This window comes from Pelecanus crispus, chromosome 4 (genome assembly GCF_030463565.1).
Source record: "Pelecanus crispus isolate bPelCri1 chromosome 4, bPelCri1.pri, whole genome shotgun sequence".
Taxonomy (NCBI): Eukaryota; Metazoa; Chordata; class Aves; order Pelecaniformes; family Pelecanidae; genus Pelecanus; species Pelecanus crispus.
Genome location: NC_134646.1, coordinates 15166967 through 15184752, shown reverse-complemented (window position 1 = coordinate 15184752; position 17786 = coordinate 15166967). Strand labels below are relative to the sequence as shown.

Sequence of the window (17786 nt, the reverse complement as noted above, 5' to 3'; positions counted from 1 at the left end):
TCTGTCTCTGCAGAGAAGCTAGATTTACTGTATTTCATTTTTTAAAAATTTATTTCTGCCAGGTGCTTGGTACTCATCTATTAAAACATATAAGTACATTAGTTTAAAGTGTATCTATTTTTTCTGCTGAATTAGTGAGATTACGTGCTTGATTAAAATATAGCGTGTCTTTACGTATTTTGAGTTAAACTGAGTCAGAGTCACTGTCAAACATGAGACAGTATAAATCTTATAGAAATTTTGTTTTTTTCTAAATCTGAAAGATTAGGCTTCCATTATTTTTCAGTTCTTTCTGTCAATGGAGGTAATGAATAAAGCGAGTTTTAATGATCAAATTGTCATTAGCATGATGAAAAGAGAAAGAATAAATGCCTGTAAAATTTGAAAAAATGCTTAACCTACTCTGAAAGTCAGCTCTAAAGGAAAAAAAAACTTTGAGATACATTGCTTTGTATGCACAGTACTATATCCTCCTTTGTTGTTTTTTCTTCCCCCACTGTTATCAAGCACTAGAGTTGCATTTTACAACTGGAATTTCAATTTTAGTTTTGCCCAAAATCTAGATCAGTGATGTCCAACAACTCTTTAAGCTGACTGTGTTCCATCCACTTCCAACAACTGCATTACATTATGACCATCACGAAAGTGAATTCAAGGCAGTGTTTAAAAACTAGGTGAGATCCACACTGTTCCCTGGCATCCAAATTTATCTTTAAGGAATAACTCCCAATTTCTTAACTGTGCAGGGTGCCCTTTCACTGAGTGACCGGTGTTTTCCAAAAAGCTGCCTTCTCAATAACAATACTGTGTTGCACCTCTCTTCTTTGATACCAAGTACAAATATTGATCCCAGAGTAGCTGACAGCAGTATGGACTGAGCTATGTGTATTGGTGTGCTACACGTAGGCAGTAGTAAAGCATTATTGTTGAAGGAGAAATATTTTAACTTGAGAGTTTTAGATTGGCTCTGAGTAGATACTCTTTTCTCATCAGCTGCTTCTGCTATCCTAGAACCTCCCTGCAAGAGGGAACGAAGCATGTTGTCATGTATAATACAAGGTGTGCACAAGGCCTCTTGGAGCTGTTTCTGCTCTACGTTTCTGACTACTTAACGTGGTTGGAGCTACAAAGAACAGATAAAATGGCATTTGCAATAGGTTATGTACAAATACTGACATGGTATTCAGACACGGGTCTGAAATACTGACGTATATTCCATTCCAAAGCACTGTCACATCACAAGAGGCTGTTAATCATGCACATTAGTTAAGACATTAAGATATCTATGTGCATACCTCAAAAAGGACCTTAAGGTAATATATGGCTATCAACCCACATGAAGGAGACACAGTATCTTCAGAGCGCTGGGAAATGCGGTTCCTGTGTCATACTTGGCACAAGTAAAGCACACAACTGTAGTGGTGTATATGGAAGGACAAGAGATGACCGAGGAGCTCTGTAGTGAATTTAGAAAGCCTGAGAATCCTTTAAAAACAAAAAGACAGCCTCTGGGGCTCTACTGGCCAGCAGTGCTTAGGGGGAAGACATCCAGTCTGGTGCAATGACAGGAAAATAGTTTCCACTGCTGCTCTCTGAAATGAAGGCGTTGAATTGCCTTTCAGAGCGGATGGAAATAATTACACCTTTTTAATTGGATGTATGAAAGAGAATTATTTTACAGGTTCATTTTTAAATGTCCTAAGAAAAGTTTCCACCTTTCTGTGATGCCAAGGCCTAGCTTTTCATGGAGATCATTATGAGTATGCATGCATGCCTGCCAGTGCTACAGCAGAGGAGGCAAGACAGGTGCAACTATGGCCATTTCTAACTAGTAACACCTAACCACATGTGCCAGGACTCCTTAATGTCCCAAATGGCTTCTGCAATTTGGAAGAAGTAGATGTCAATGTGCCGTTGCCCTATCCCAGTCTGCCTTGTCCCAAAGTGGTCAAGCCCTGTTTCGGATTTCCACTTTCTCTGTCATTGGCTTGGCTTTTGAGCTTAAAGAAGCAGTAATGGGAGGGAGCCAGAGACCTTGTTTCTCTTGTTCTTTCACACCACAGTGATAAACTTGCCATCCAATTAGCTCCACAGCACCTGGTGGAAAAACTGGTGTTGGGGAGAAGCATCCTACTTAGCAATTTAAGGTCTTAGTACTTCAGCATATCAAGAAATAGGACTTATTTTCTTCTGATCCCTCACTTCACACAGAGGGCTTATAAGAATGCTTACTTGGGAGGCTGTGGGTGTATTTTGTCCTTTAACCTGGCACATGCTGCAAGGTGGTCACTTGTGAGGTAGTTCTTAGGCACATTGAAAATAGACCATGTGAGATGGTGAAAGGTGTATGGAAAGTGTGCTAGGCTACCAAGTAAGGGATGACAAAGAATGTGAAATGGATGGATTTCTTCTTGCAGAGAATAATAGGAAGTCATCTGATCTTCCTTGATTGGAAACTGCATTTTTACTTGAGAATTGTACATACAAAACTGCAGAATTTCAGCAGCTGTCTTGGAAAAATGTGCCTGTCTTTGGTGCAGAGAGAATAACGTTGCAGTGAACGTTATATCTACTTTTTCTGTCTGCCTATAATGATAGCTTCTAATCCTAGGAACCTCCTATGTGGAGAAAAAGAGCTGTGGGACAGGCCCTTTCTCCCTCTGTCTTACTTGCCCATATGTAAAAACACCAGATATATGATAATAAAAGTGAGCTTTCTGTCAACAGATGTTTATGAATTTTGCTTCTAAACCCTCAGGGAATGTTTGTGTGAATATTGTATAGACATCATCTCAATGCTGGGTTAATAGGTGGTTTAAAAAGAGAAGAGTGTTCTTTCCAAAATGAAATAAGGGCTTATATTTGTGTTGCTTGTGCAATAACTCCAGATGCTCGCTAAGAGCTTAACACTCTTTGTGGTGGAGTTAAACTCCCCCAGCAGCGGGAGGAAAGGGAAATTACGTTGCTGCAGCCACACTGAGCAACTTGAGTTCATATACCTCAGCAGCTTCAGTGAATAGAAAGACTGAAGTTCCCTGCTATTGTCTAGTAAAAACTGCAGCTATTTGGGGCCAGAATTTTTACTATTTCCAGTATTTCATTGCTCTTCATTGAATCCTTCTCGCAAAAATAATGTTTGCAGGTGGTGGAGATCAATGATTTCACCCATATTCTAAATGTTTTCAGGAATGCTTGAGGTACATCCAGGATGAAACGTTTGAAGGAATCTATACCTGTCCTCTGTCTTTGGCTTTAAATTGTATCTACGCATGTGAATATCAGATAGTCATGTGTCTAATGGTTTGTTTCATGCGTACAGGTGCAGATATTCCACTTGTTGCATTGTACATGCAGTACTTAAATAATTTTTGGATTAAATGCAGTTCTGCATGAGAGTGACCAGCCTCTTGCCTCTTGTAAATCAACAATATCTTTTTCATAATTTAAGGCATGGGTTTATCTAGTCAGAGGATCAAACTGTAGTTTCTACATCCACCTGTAACACTGGATGCTCACTTGTCCTTAAAGCAGCCCTACAAGATTTTTATGGGAGTCAGGTTTGGGGAGCTGGAGGAGAGGATCTGTGTTGCTGTACAGATTCAGCAAGTACATGCTTCTGTCTGCAGGCCCGTGTCACGTCCCTCAGGGCAGGATGCCCGCTTGTCACAGGGTGTGCCCTCAAGTGCAGGGAACAGGGAAAGATCAGATCCCTCTAGTCAAGATAATGGCCTAAGAAGTGTGGCATGTAATTAAAAATAGATCTTGGATTAAATGTTTGCCTCAGTAGTTGTTCCAACGTTGCCTTCACCCAACTTCCAAGTGTTACCATTTATATAGAACTATGGTATTTCTGTGAGTTTTCAGTTTTCTTGAACCTTGTCTCTTGTTGTCTTTTGTGACTCCATTTTTATGGTATAAAGGCCTAACATATACCCAATGCTTCTGGCTATTATATCATAAAGTAGAAAGAAGAGCAGTGATGCTATCTTCCCACTTTTACCCTTCAAGCAAACGCTGGTTGCTTTCCATTAGTTTCAGAATGACTCGGCATTAAAACATGGGGGAGGGGGGTGTGGGGTGTGGATTTGTTGTTTTGGTTTTAGTCTGATTGCTAGCCTTATGTGCAGCCTCATTTCTTGTATGGCTTGGTTTTTTCCTTTTTCTTATACAGTCCCACAAAAGTAGGTGCAAGAGCTTCAATATCTGCAGCGTCCAGCACCTGAAGGATCCTTCCTATATCTTTGTTCCATAACAGCTTGCTGTTTCACTCCACATTCTCTCTTTGGTCTCTGCTTGTACAGAATTTCTTCTATCACTCTATTACTTCTGTAATTCTCATATTTGTTATAAACTCAGTTAAGTGTGATGATTGCAGTTTATGTGAGAGGTGAAGAATGAAATTGAAATTGTGTTACCTAATAAACATGTAATGACAGCAAGTTTCTAATTCTAGTCTTTCAATTTTACATTTGCTTTAACAGAGTAACTGATGCGATAAAATAGAGGGTATCTTAAATTATCAAAAAAAGGTTGTCAAGTACTATGGCAAAACTGGCAGTTGCACACGAGATTTGATTTTGCAAGGCTTTGAATGTCTATGCTCTTACTGTAGACAAACTGCTCAGTTCCTTGTGATTGGACCTGAAACTTTGCATGCATTTTCATACAGAGTTTGAAGCACATGTGTTTTCCAGTGTCTAAAAAACCCAAACTGTTTCAGTTTAGTCATTTATACTGCAAGAAAAAACTCCATGCAAAAGGCTTAAGTTGGTAGTAGACTGAAGAATGAGAAAAATGGTAATATGCTGACACCGAATATTTCTAGCAATATATCTAGTAATTTGCAGGTCTCTGTCTCCACTTCAAGGTATTAATAAGAAGTTAGTATTGTCTATTTTTTTTTTTTTTTTTTTTTTTTCTTCAGTAATGTGCAGTGATAATTATGCTCTTTTCAGGACAGGGTGTGGGCCAATGTGGGAAAGAGCTTAAACTGCGTTATTGCCATGGTGGACAGACTGCTTGAAAGAGACAACATCAGCAACGTTAAAGAGAGTGAAAATGACCCTTCAGCAGCAGATTGCAAGGTGTTGCATACAGGTGGTAAGCAACCTTTTTGGGTTTGGATTTTTTTAATCATTGACTAGAGTAAATAAAAATGGAAAAAGTCACAGAAAAATTATATGGAGAAAGGTCAATAGTCTTTGAGAGTGCTGATAGCAAGATTTTGCACAGTTGTACCCTTGAATGATGGAAGGCTCTTTATCAAATTACAGCTCCATTGTATGCTCAAACTGCTTGCCGTGCTCAATTTTTTGTGCTACAATGAAAACCTTTTGAAACCACAATGTTTTCCTTTGAAGGTTGATGTAGTTTAATTTATTTTAGATTTTGCTTGAATATACCATTTTGAGAAAAAAAAATGGAGTGTCTTACCTCATAGGAAACTTGTAAGGAAAGGTGAACATTCTGTTTCAGTGTCATTCTCCTGTAAACCCTTCCACTTTTCTGAAGTGTTATACTAATTTTTGTTTTCTGATTTGCTAAAATGCATATTTCCCCTGAATACCGTTGTCAATCTGTGTCAATACTGAAGGCTAAGTAGAGTGATTCCATGAGATGATGTGAAGAAAACTTTATCCACAGCAGGTCTTTGTCACCAAATCTTCTGATCTTCTCCTATGACTACATTCCTTGTTGCTTTCTCTAAGCATAGATTAGATCTGCTTCATAAGTCTGATGAGACTTTCTGATGTGCAAGTGTGTTGCAACAGATGAAACAGCTCCTTAGTGATAATGGTGGTAGTCCAAATATAGGGAAATCAGAAGCAACCCTTCCGCGACTCTTCAGTTAAAAAAAACAAACAAAAAAACCCCACAAAACAACAAAAATCCCAAATAACTTTATTTTATGGAGCTTTGTATAATTTTGGCTTTTTTTAAAATTGCATATTTTATCCTCTATTTTTCTTTACGTGTTTCCCCCTCCCCCCCAAATTTTAATGACATAATTATATATCAAAGGGTTTAAAGTTGCTAGAACTCATTTGTAATTTCTTTCTTGCATAACAAGAATGAAAAATATTTTTTCAGCTGTATATCATTTGTGTAGTACTGGTGAGTTTTGTGCAACAGATTTTGGTTGTAGTATTGATATTTAATGCAGCTGCAACATCAGCATTTTTATCAGTTGAGAGATTTGTGCTGGCATCCTGGAATTCTTGTTTTCAGTGCCAGATGTGTTGGACTCTTTCCACCCCACGAATAGTCCAGGGACCACAGTATTTCTTATCTGTTTGCTTCTCTGAGTTTCTGTCTACCAGACAAGTATCCCTATTATGTTAGGGGGCTAGATGATACCATCTTTGTTCTCTAGTGAAGGCTTGCAGGTGCAAAGTATCAACACAGTTAGCTTTCTACATTTTTCAGACCTTTTTCAGATAAGAAGGTACAAATACTCAACAGTGAGGCAGGTATAGTTGTCAACTTGAAAGAATCTTTAGAAAGTCAACCCAAGCATACTGATTTTGATTAAAAGAACAAAACTGAATATTTGTTCTTGTGCCTAACTCCCTTCTCTTCCCCCTGGTGCTAACAAGCTTTTCTGCTATTGTTAGCAGAAATCCAATATGTCTATTAGAAATGTTTTGCAAGTAGACGAGTAGTACACTTTCACCCAAACTTCCCCAGGTTACTGCAGTGTATTTGTGTGTGTATGCATAGACATGCATGTACTGGTTTTTATCTATATTCCATAGTTACGGAACAAAACTTAAGATTTCCTCCTCCCTCCCCAGTCTGAAAAAGCTCATGATTTACGATAATTCTTTTGGGATGCTTTCTGACACGCTTAGCAACATGAGCGTTTACAGATTTTCCTTCACTCTCTTCAACGCCCTGAACGTGTCCTCTGTTACTCTGTATAAGCCATGAAATGTATTTAACCAGTCCATTTGAGTCTTTCATTGTAGTTATAAAAAAGTGTGCTCTTAGCTTTGATTCAGGCTCACACCCTACAGAGGCAGATGAAACATTGGTTAGGGCTTTTAGCTCACAAAGCCAAAAAACCTTAAAAGTTACTTCCCTTTAAGTACTACAATAGTAAGCAGTCATTAAATAGAATGAAAGGTACCTCTTGCTAAGCAATAATCATAATTGTAATGGTTAGAAAATTATAGATGTGTTTCATTCGGCTGAGGAGTTGTCTTCTGGAGCTGGCAGGCCAAGGACACAGAAAATATCAAGATGTTATGGCACTGGAATAAATTCTTCTCTTTTTCCCCTCACTTCAGGGCCTTCTCTATTTCTCTTGAGTCAGTACAAGTGCCCTTCTGTGAGAGCAGTCAGTGCTTCTGTTGAGTTGTGCTGAGTGTTCTGCAACAACCCCATCACATGGAAACTGCAGGAGATTTGTGGATCGCTTTGTTTTCATGTGCTGCTTTTTGAGGAAGACATCATTTCCTAATGATGTTTTCATGAGAGCGTCATGCGGTGCCTTTGACAGCTTGTAGGACTTCCAAGGTCATGTAGAAATGGAGACGTTTTAAAATTGCTTTCTTTTATAGGACATACTTAAAAGATGGAGCTTGCTGAAGAACCATCCAGGTGTGTGCCAAAGTTGGTTGCCTAATGGTTTTCAAAACTGTTGCCTCTGGAACCTGAATTTCTTACGCTTGACTTCTCTATGAGAGTGTGGTTTTATATGTTTGTTTTTCTCTGCACTTCCCTCTCATAAGTTTGATATGAAGCCCTGAGAATGCACAGTGAAGCACCTACATAGAGGTTGAGATTCTAAGTTTAGGGTTATAAATTCTGCCTTAATTCTGCTCCGTTTTCTATCTGAAGCCTGGTTGTATGTGTTCATAACTTTTTCCTAGATACAAAATCATACTGTGTTTACACCCATAGATACGTTTCTAAAATTACAGAATTTTATGCTACATAAAATTCACAAGCATTACCTATGTGAAAAGTTTGCCCTATCTTGCAATTATATATTATACCATAATTTGAGCATAATGTATTTCATTTACACTGCAAATGAATGGGCACAGATAGATCTTTGAGTCTGAAACTGCTTCAGCGCTGGAGTTGATCCTAAGAAAAATTGTGCTGCAGTTTGTAAGAAAAATGGGGAATACCTAGGGTTTTAACCAAAACATTGAAAAGTGTGGCTTGAAGTGGGGGATTAAATGCTTGCTTATATTGGTGAACGTGACTGTTTTAATACAATTCTTTTTCCCCTAGCATATAACAATGAAAAAGATGTCAAAGAAATGCACGCATGTTCATTTTAGATGATAGAAAATGTTATGACAATAATTTGATGGTTTTGAACAATAGTGTATTCCTATAACTATAGATGTTGTCATAACACATATTCAGAGCTTCTTAAGGTAGGTTTATATCTGTAGTCTCAGTGCTGACATTGTGTGATGTTATTCTTTTTTCCCCAACATGCTTATATTTATTGTATGGAGTCTTTGTAATCAGAAATATCAGTGGCACCTTTTTCTTGTACTTACCTTTCAACATGAATTATACCTTCCTTAGCCTAACTTTTCATGCAGTCTGACCTTTGAGTGTATTCTTAAGAGTGGATTTGAGTTATCAGTTACCAAGGTAACATGCTATGGTTTCATCAGTTGCAGGATTATGATTTCTTTGCAGGATAAATCAGGAAGAGTAGATGGATTTTGAAGGAGGGGGGTTTCTTTTTATTCTTTTAACTCTAGGCTGGTTTGCCTTGGAGAACTACTTGACAACATTAAATTCTTTTTATTTTTGCCTTTTTATTTTCCATGGGAGTCAGAATGTGAAAGCCTGTCCTGCAGCGTTTAGAGGTGCGAGGCAAACACAGTAGTTTGCTCTTATGCTTATACAGCCCCTGACAGATCCCGGTGTTCAGCTGTGCTGCTAAAAGAGGCGGCTGTTTCCATCTGCTCCTTGTACCACACCACCAGAACTGTCACACGGCCATTCCTCCACTGGCTCTGTGAAGGACTCCCTAATTTGCTACATCAAAATCCACCACATTATCTCAAATAATTTAAAATGGCAGCCTGATTGCACCTGGATTTTGCCTGAAGTGAATTATGGAATCATAAACTATGTTGCTGGGCAGATGCATTGACCAATGGTAACCTTCAGCATAGGTAGCAAAGAGCACCTGGGGAATGGTGCCATATTTCCTAGCTGGAATGAAGGAAAGCACCTGTTCATAGCAACATTGCTACAAGCAGATGTGGGTTAATTTTTCTTGAATAATCTGATACCTGATGGGGACTCTAGATTAAACTTTTCTGTCTTCCAGTGCCTTAGGGAGGGGCACTGCATCCTTTCAGTGCATCCCTCCCAGTGCAGTGCTGGTAGAAATGTGAAATTAAACTGTGTTCTGGTTTTGTTTGCCTCTTCAGAAGAAGAGCTTTTACTGTTAGTCATCATTTAGTCAGGAAGATGAAAAATTCTCCCTTGATCTGTGTTCACTTGAGTAGCAGACAGTATTTATTTTGAGGAAACAAAACATTTCTGAAAAACTTTCTCTTCCCCTCCTTTTCCTCACATTTTTCTTTCTTGTTCTCTTAAGCTTGTCTTTGCATCAACTCTATTTCTGCACTTTTTCTTTTGTTGTTTTCCCTCTCACTTTCATATCATCCTTCTCTTTTTGATAGGGTCCTTAACTGGGCTATATGTAGCCCAGTAAATAAGACAACCCCTTCAGCAGTACTTTCTCTAAGTAGTTTGGCTATTGATGGACGCTTAAAAATGTATAAGGGAAAGGAAGAATATTTAACTGAATCAACAAACTATTCTGATGTCTTGTTTAAAAAATATTTGGTTGCATGACACTTCCAGAGCAAGGTTCATCCATTACTCCTATGTTTTGAGTATATTAGATTTCCTTAGCTTTATGTCTGTTATTGCCATCACCTTCTTTTTCTGTTTCCATTGTGACTAAAGCTGCTGAGACACTTTTATGTGTACAATTAGATGGTTTCCATTTTCACTATTAATCCATGTGACAGTATAGAAAATCTCAGATTATTACAATGGAATAATAAATCCCCAAGAATTCAAAATTGTTCTTCCGGACACCAAAACTGTGCAAAGTAGACCGCTATTGTATTAACTGCAGAAAAAACAGGAAGACTTATGCAGGTTTTTGGTGTTCCAGTGAGATATGCTGCAGAATTGCGAGCATAAAACCTCATCCTTTCTCAAAGAGCTTAGCCCTCATACTAGGGGGCTACATACTCCAAGAGCTGAGTGGCAAGGTGTAAGAAGCTGACCTTTTTATGGTGCAAAGTTGAATATGTGAACTCTACTAAGTCAGTTTTTAAAGCTCCCTTAAAAAAAAAAAAAAAAAACAAAACAAACATTCAGAAGAATGTTCCTATGCCTAGGTGAGTAAATTCGGACTCTGTGGGTTAATTATTTCATGGTGTTTGCACTAGCTGTTTTTGAGGTGGTTACTACTGTTTTGGGTGGGTTGGTTGGTTTTGGTTGCCTTTTTCATTAAGACATTAGAGTTTGTCTAGAGTTCAGTTTTTGATGTCAAGACAACTCCTCATTTACATTGTTTGACCTCTATTATTTCAATCCTAGCATAGATTATTTGTATGTTCAGGTAATAAGGGAATAAATAATAAGCTACGGTAAAAAGTTAAGTTGTGGGTAGCTGCTGTGGCCTGAGCTTCTCGGACCCTCTGTTCCTTTAAGAATATGATGTTATGCTTTCTTCTGCTTTTAATTCCATGTTTAGTTTTTAACTTCATACTATTTAAATTTAGAGGTGATTTGAAGGCATCAAAAATTTCCACTGATTTTTAGGTGGTGCAGACAGCAGTGACAGAGTTGGCTTTTTTCTCTGTTGCCAGGGCAGGAGGAGATAGGAGTGCTATTCCAAAGCCTTAGGGCTTTTCCTGTTTGATTACCAGCACATTTTAATAAGCACTTCAATGGGTCTGATTTTGAAAACAGCAGGAGCTTGCTTTTCTGCCAAACTTTATCAAATTTAACATGCAGTTTGACATATTGCAACTTGTGTATTAGCATGTAGAAATGACTAGTTGGGTGCTTTGCAGGTCATTTGCCTGTGCAGGCATGTTGATTAAGAGAACATGGGACTGAAGGGTGTTTTCCAGAAACCAAAGGGCAAATCCTGTCATAAACTGAACTTCCACAACTCTCTGTTAGCAATGGAAGTGGAGTATTTACTCAGTGCTTGTGCTGCACATACTCTTTTGTTTTAATCTTACGGTAACTGTATAGTGGTGATGCTGCTACTTTTAATTTCATCCTTCCATTTTCCATTTTAATGTGTGTGGCTTTTATGTCTTGTTTTAGTTTCCTTTTGTATCAGGTTTGCGTGGCAAGGTTTTGGTAGCCGGGGGGCTACCGGGGTGGCTTCTGTGAGAAGCTGCTAGAAGCTTCCCCTGTGTCCGACAGAGCCAACACCAGCCGGCTCCCAGACGGGCCTGCTGCTGGCCAAGGCCGAGCCTTGGTGGTAGCACCTCTGGGATAACATAGTTAAGAAGGAAAAAAAAAAAAAAAAAAAGACTGGGACACAAACTGCAGCTGGAGAGAGGAGTGAGAATACGTGAGAGGAAGGACTCTGCAGACGCCCAGGTCAGTGCAGGAGGAGGGCAGGAGGTGCTCCAGGCGCCGGAGCAGAGATTCCCCCGCAGCCCCTGGTGCAGCCCATGGAGGCAGCTGTGCCCCTGCACCCATGGAGGCCCCCGGGGGAGCAGAGATCCCCCTGCACCCGGGGAGGAGCCCACGCCGGAGCAGGGGGATGTGCCCCAAGGAGGCTGTGACCCTGTGGGAAGCCCGCGCTGGAGCAGGCTCCTGGCAGGGCCTGTGGCCCCGTGGAGAGAGGAGCCCAGGCTGGAGCAGGTTTGGTGGCAGGGCTGGGGACCCCACGGGGGACCCACGCTGGAGCAGGCTGCTCCTGAAGGGCTGCACCTCATGGAAGGGACCCACACTTTGTGAAGAACTGCAGCCTGTGGGAAGAACCCATGTTGGAGAAGTTCGTGGAGGACTGCACCCCGTGGGAGGGACCCCACGCTGGAGCAGGGGAAGAGCGTGAGGAGTCCTCCCCTGCGGAGGAAGGAGCGGCAGAGACAACGTGTGATGCACTGACCCCAGCCCCCATTCCCTGTTCCCCTGCGCCGCTAGAGGGGAGGAGGCAGAGAAAATTGGGAGTGAAGTTGAACCCAGAAAGAAGGGAGGTGTCAGGGGAAGGTGTTTTAAGATTTGGTTTTATTTCTCATTATCGTACACATGTTCTCATTCCTCTCGCCTACTCAGTTTTGATTGGTAATAAATTAAACTCATTTTTCCCCAAGTCGAGCCTGTTTTGCCCATGATGGTAATTGCTGAGTGATCTCCCTGTCCTTATCTTGACCCATGAGCTTTTTCGTTATATTTTCTCTCCCCTGTCCAGTTGAGAAGGGGAGTGCTAGAGTGGCTTTGGTGGGCACTTGGCACCCGGCCAGGGTCAAACCACCAGACCGTTCCAAAGGCTGACTAGCATAATTTTTTTAATTGAGTTTCCTTGCTTCATCAGTAGGCTTTGACTCTTTTGTTTGGATGCTAAATATTCCAAAACAGGACAGGTTGCCATTACCATTTGAGCGACCTGACAGTCATCCTGTAGTCTCCCTGTTGCTTATGTTCTTGCTCCTAATGTCTTTTTTGAGGTGTTTACTCATTCAGTTAATTCTTCAGTCTTTTTCAAAGGATTTTCTGCTGTGTTGAGGATGTAAATCTTGCAATTTTATCTTAAAAGAAATTTGACACCTGAAGTGTCAAATGTGTGCAAGTCCTTGAATGCATTAAACGCAAAAGCAGTAATTTGTACTGTTCCCTTTCCTAAGTGATTCTACAAAGCTATCATCAGTCTCTGCAGGAGTACAGGTCCTGAGCCATGGTTGGCCCCCTGCATCTTCTTTACAGCAACAACTGATTCTGAGCTGATTGCCAGTTTTCTCATGAAGGAGTTGTTGTAGGGCATCTTGCACCTCTCCCAAACTCTTTTGGAAGTGTAAGCAGTGACTCGTAACCAAGCAGTATCCTCACATGTCAACAACATTGTGGCAAGATAGATCAGGATCATCTAAACCTGAATTTAGACCAGGATTTTAAAGCTCCCTTTACAAATAATATCTCTTTATGAATTTCATTAATATTCCATATTTATCCATTGCATACAAGACAATTTTGTTCTCCAAATTCTACTGAATTGGCTCGTAAGCTTCAAAATACAGTGCCTCTTTTTGTTTCATAAACGTCGGCTTCACAGTGCTTCTCAGTTTCAAGGAGCAACTTAAAAGCTGCGGTATTTGCTATAAGTGCTTCTGCTGGATATTTGGAGCTTTGTGCATTGTTAATGAATGACCGTGATTTATATTCTTGCTGGAGTATTTGCAACAGGATATCCTGTGTAACAAGTGACGATTTTAACAGACCAAGGACTGAGCAGCTATATAGATTTTTTTTCTTTTTTAGAGTTGTCTTTTCTGAGACCTCAGGCTGTGATACACCTCTTATTTTGATCTTAACACACTAAACTTGCTTTAAAATAGAAGAACAAACATGAGAATATACTAGTCCATTCATAAATACTCTGTTTTCAAGAAACAATGCAATCGCTCTTTTAGATTTGCTAACTAGCTCCACCTTCTGGGGATTGGACATCCTTACTAATTGTAAACAAGAATTTTCAGTGCAAGCAAGGAGTAACGATTGTTATGGATAACTTAATCGCATGAGGGTATAGTTTTATCTTCTTTCCTTTTGGCAACTACAGTTCTATTTATATTCTGTAATGAAATAATTTATCTTTCCTTAGTCATTAGGGTAAGTATGCCTATAGACTTACAACTTTTATTGTTTTCTACAAAGGAAAATACATATGTAAGTACAGTACTGTATCCTTTGGGACATTAAATGCTCGGTAGGATTTATTTTTAATATATTTAGCATGAATGTCCTTTAATGGAAAAATGGCCATGACAATCTCAAATCTTTGAATTCCTTCTTAATGCAACTATTACTGACAAAAATTACTTATGTTAGTAAGTTGGTATTCCAAACATGTAGTCTCCCCCAAAAAATCCTTGTGAAAAAATTATCTTGAAGCTACTACAAGGTATTTGCAAAATAATTTGGAAAATCATAATAGAAGGTAGTTATCCATTGTTTACTGCCAACCTGGACGGCTGCATGAAGTAGAATCCACTTACATTTTTTCTGGGTGCAGTATTATTCAATATTTTCATTACTGTCTTGGCTTATGAAATATGGATGATGCTTATAAAATTTGCAGATGCTTAAAGCTGGGAGAGGCTTTAAGCACCATGGGAGCAGGATTAGAATGGATCTTGATGAAATGGAGCACTGAAATATTAGGATGCAGTTGAGTAAGAACAAGTACAAAGTTATGTTCCTAAAGAAGCAAAAATACACAGTGCGGATTGACTGGTTAAGTGGCAGCTCAGTAGAAACAGATCTAAGTGTTACAGGACTTGTGGCCAGTATGTGACCCCCCTCTTTTATGAAAAAGAATGTCAGTAAAGCTCTTTAGCCCTATCCACATAACGTGAAATTGTAATAGCAAGTTCACAAAGTGTGGCTAGTTCTAGAACTTCAGCTTTTTCTCTCTTGCCCTGGCTGTCAATGTACTTGCAAAGATCCTTGGCTGTGTATGTATCCAGCTCTGCTTTCGCATGAAAGTGGAACAGATGTCTATTAGCTGTACCCTCAGGTTTACTTTGAAGTGGCCAGGTATGATCTTTTTCATTATTTGCTCAAGTCAGAAGCAGCCAACAAACTCTATTCTTATCACATACAGCCCTGTTCACTGGTTTAGTATGCATTACATCTTTTAATCTCCTTCTGCTGCAGTTGCTTTCCTTGGCATTTATTTATTGATTAATTTAATAAATTACTGTAATTTAAGACTAGAAAGGAGAGTTTAGATTGTCTGGCCTGTCTAGTCTGACTTGCAGTACGTCAACCTTGCTGTCTACCTTATTTCTAAATTTGGCTGTGTCTCCGGCCTTTGGTGGTTCTTTTGCTTTTATTCCCTAGAATAAACATCCCCGCTTAGTACTTGTTATCTTCTCCTCATGAAGAGGGGAAATCAAGTTGATGCTCAGCCTTTTTCATAGGCTTAAGGAGATTAAACTCTAAATCTTGGTAGCTCTCCTCTGTAAGCTCTCCATTTTTTTCAGCAGTCTCTTTAAAATGTGTACACCAGACCTTGGCACACAGTGTATCAGTAGTCTCTTAGTCAATGGCATGTATAAAATCACCTCTTTTTGCTGGAGCATGAAACTGGGGGATGGCTTATGTTCTGTTTTGTTCACAATGGCTCTATCTTCATAACTGCTGTTTTCCAAGGAACAATTCTTCAGTCTGTATTACTCACACTTAAATATGTATGACTGTGTTGAAACACACGTTATCTGACCACAAAGGCATTACTTGCAAAGGAACCCAAGTTGTTTTCTGTGACTGCTGTGTCCTTGTTCCTATTTCCTCTTTCCTGCACCTTTTTTTTTTTTTTTTCCCAGTTTCTTCTGTCTTTCAAAGTTCTCTCCAGTCTTCTTGGCTACAGTTTTAGTCATTTACATATTTTTCTGGAGCATAGACAAACTGACTTTGCAACAGGCAGCTATGTCTTCCTGCCTAAAGAACTTCTTCAGTATTAAGGAGTCTTTCATTGGCCTGACTCAGAATGTTACCTGAAACAATGTGCTGTTATCTTCCACCTAATTACAATTTAAATAAAACAGATTTTAATTATCATTGATTCTTAATTACACTAATCTACAGAAAATATGAGTCAGCGATGGACTCTAAGTCAGTTACACTCCCTATTTTTATATAGATTCTTCTGGAGTGTTGATTTCTCTTTCATTTTAAACTATAACAGTGAAACTGAGATGTAGATTCTAAACGAGGGTGTTTGGAGGTTGGTTTTTTTTTTAATTTTCTCAACTTGGGTAGTCAAAACCATAGGCAACTACAGTTCAGGTCTGATTTTATTAGATCCTGAAAAATTCAGAAACAGCTTGGGTAATTGGGCAAGTTTGAGTATGCTGTTCTGATTTTCCTCCATTCCTGATTATCACTTTGTTTCATTTGTAATGTATTAAGGAGTCCTATTTTTTCAAGCATTTCACTAGCTTGTTTTTTCTGATATCCCTGGAATGTATTCTAACAGAGCAAAACATATCACAAAGTAGTTCTAAATCTCTATGCTTGAAGTAGCTAAAAAAATGATGAGTTCAATATCTCTAAATATTTAAAGAGAACAATATAGAGAGAAGATAAAAAGAAAAAGGAATGTGACCTGAAGGTTAGTATTTTTCCAGCCTATATATTAAATAGATAATATCCTTCCAGATAACTATTTGTTCTTCCGTTTTGCCTTTCAGCACCTACTTTTTCTTCAATATAGGCTCTTCCCCCCCTGTTCGGGTTTTTTGGGTTTTTTTTTTGATGGTACTTCATTTGTTTAGATAGCAAGTTGTCAGTGCTGGAAAGAACAGGAGATCTTCATCTCCACTGTATTCATCTTGTGCTAAATGAGTTTTCACATGTATCCCTGTTTATGACACTTCAATGCAAGTTCTACAGAGAAGTTAGGTCTGTTAAAAAGTCATTGTTTCAGGATATAGTTGGATTCAGGCGAAGGATTTAGCCCCAGTCTTGATGATAAGCTGGAGTCCTACCTCTAAGCGTATTCTCTGGTTGCATTTGCTGTACCACAATGGTTAGGATAGAGCTGCAGGGTGATCTACGCAGCCACTGCAGCCCTCTTTCCATTCTGAAAAGGGTTTTCACTGCAAGTTTTCTGTTTTGGAACAGATGATCTGTCTTGTTCTAGGTGACTGGTATGAACAGCTTTATCCTCTGGTGATTACACTGAAGGACTGCATGGGAGAGGTGGTGACCAGGGCGAAGCAATCGATGGCATTTGTTCTGCTCCAGGAACTTGCCTGTGGTTTGCCACAATGTTTGATGCTGACCCTAAGAAGAGACATCGTCTTTAGTCAAGCAGTAGGTTGTCTTGTGTCACTTATCTCCTACTGTTGCTGTAATTAAGCATGCTATTCATGCCAGTGTTTGGGGGGGGGGGGGGGGGGGGGGGGGGGGTTGTTGTTATTGGGGTTTTTTTTCCAATTTAACACAACTTTTCCATATATTTTCTGTTACATCCACTTAAATATTTTATAATGTGATAGAGAATTAATAGTGAATGGAAATCCATAGTAACTGTATCACTAAGTCAGAGAAGTAGGTCTGCAATGGACTGAAAAGGTTACCTAATCTCCCTTTTGCACAAAGAAGGATCCATAAAGCTATTTTTAGTCTTCCTACATTATATGCCAGTATGCTCACGTGTAGGTGAAGTTCTCAAGTCGAGCTTTGAATATTCCTTGCTGCTGTTCAAGCTACGTATTTTTTTTTCTCCTGGTCACCTTGGAAATTAAGAACAGATTTTTTGTTTTCAGTTTGTAGCAATATTTTATGTGTTTGGAGACTACTAGCATGTCTCTTCTCAGACTTGTCTTCTCTTGGTAAATAACTGAAGTTCTTTTGATCTTCTCCTGTAGATCATGTTTTCCAGATAGATTTTTCTCTAAATGATTCATTTAATTTCTCCCTTAAGTTATATGTTGTTCCTAACATAATTAAGGTGTTAGAGTTCAACTGACAAGGAGATTCAGTTGCATTAGGTGCCTAACTGCTTTCAAAGCCATCATGATTCACAGCTT

At 39.3% G+C, this 17786-nt stretch overlaps 1 protein-coding gene across 7 annotated transcripts in view; it reads left to right on the top strand.

Annotated features, from left to right (window-relative positions):
* Positions 1–17786, top strand: part of INPP4B (inositol polyphosphate-4-phosphatase type II B) — a 292966-nt gene that overhangs the window by 227445 nt on the left and 47735 nt on the right. For 6 of the 7 annotated variants that reach the window (XM_075709899.1, XM_009488861.2, XM_075709898.1 and 3 more), the window contains 2 exons: positions 4956–5100; positions 16895–17067. In XM_075709899.1, coding sequence (XP_075566014.1) covers positions 4956–5100; positions 16895–17067 — 318 coding nt within the window. The remainder of the gene's footprint in view (positions 1–4955; positions 5101–16894; positions 17068–17786) is intronic. The other variant, XM_075709900.1, reaches the window with a different exon arrangement.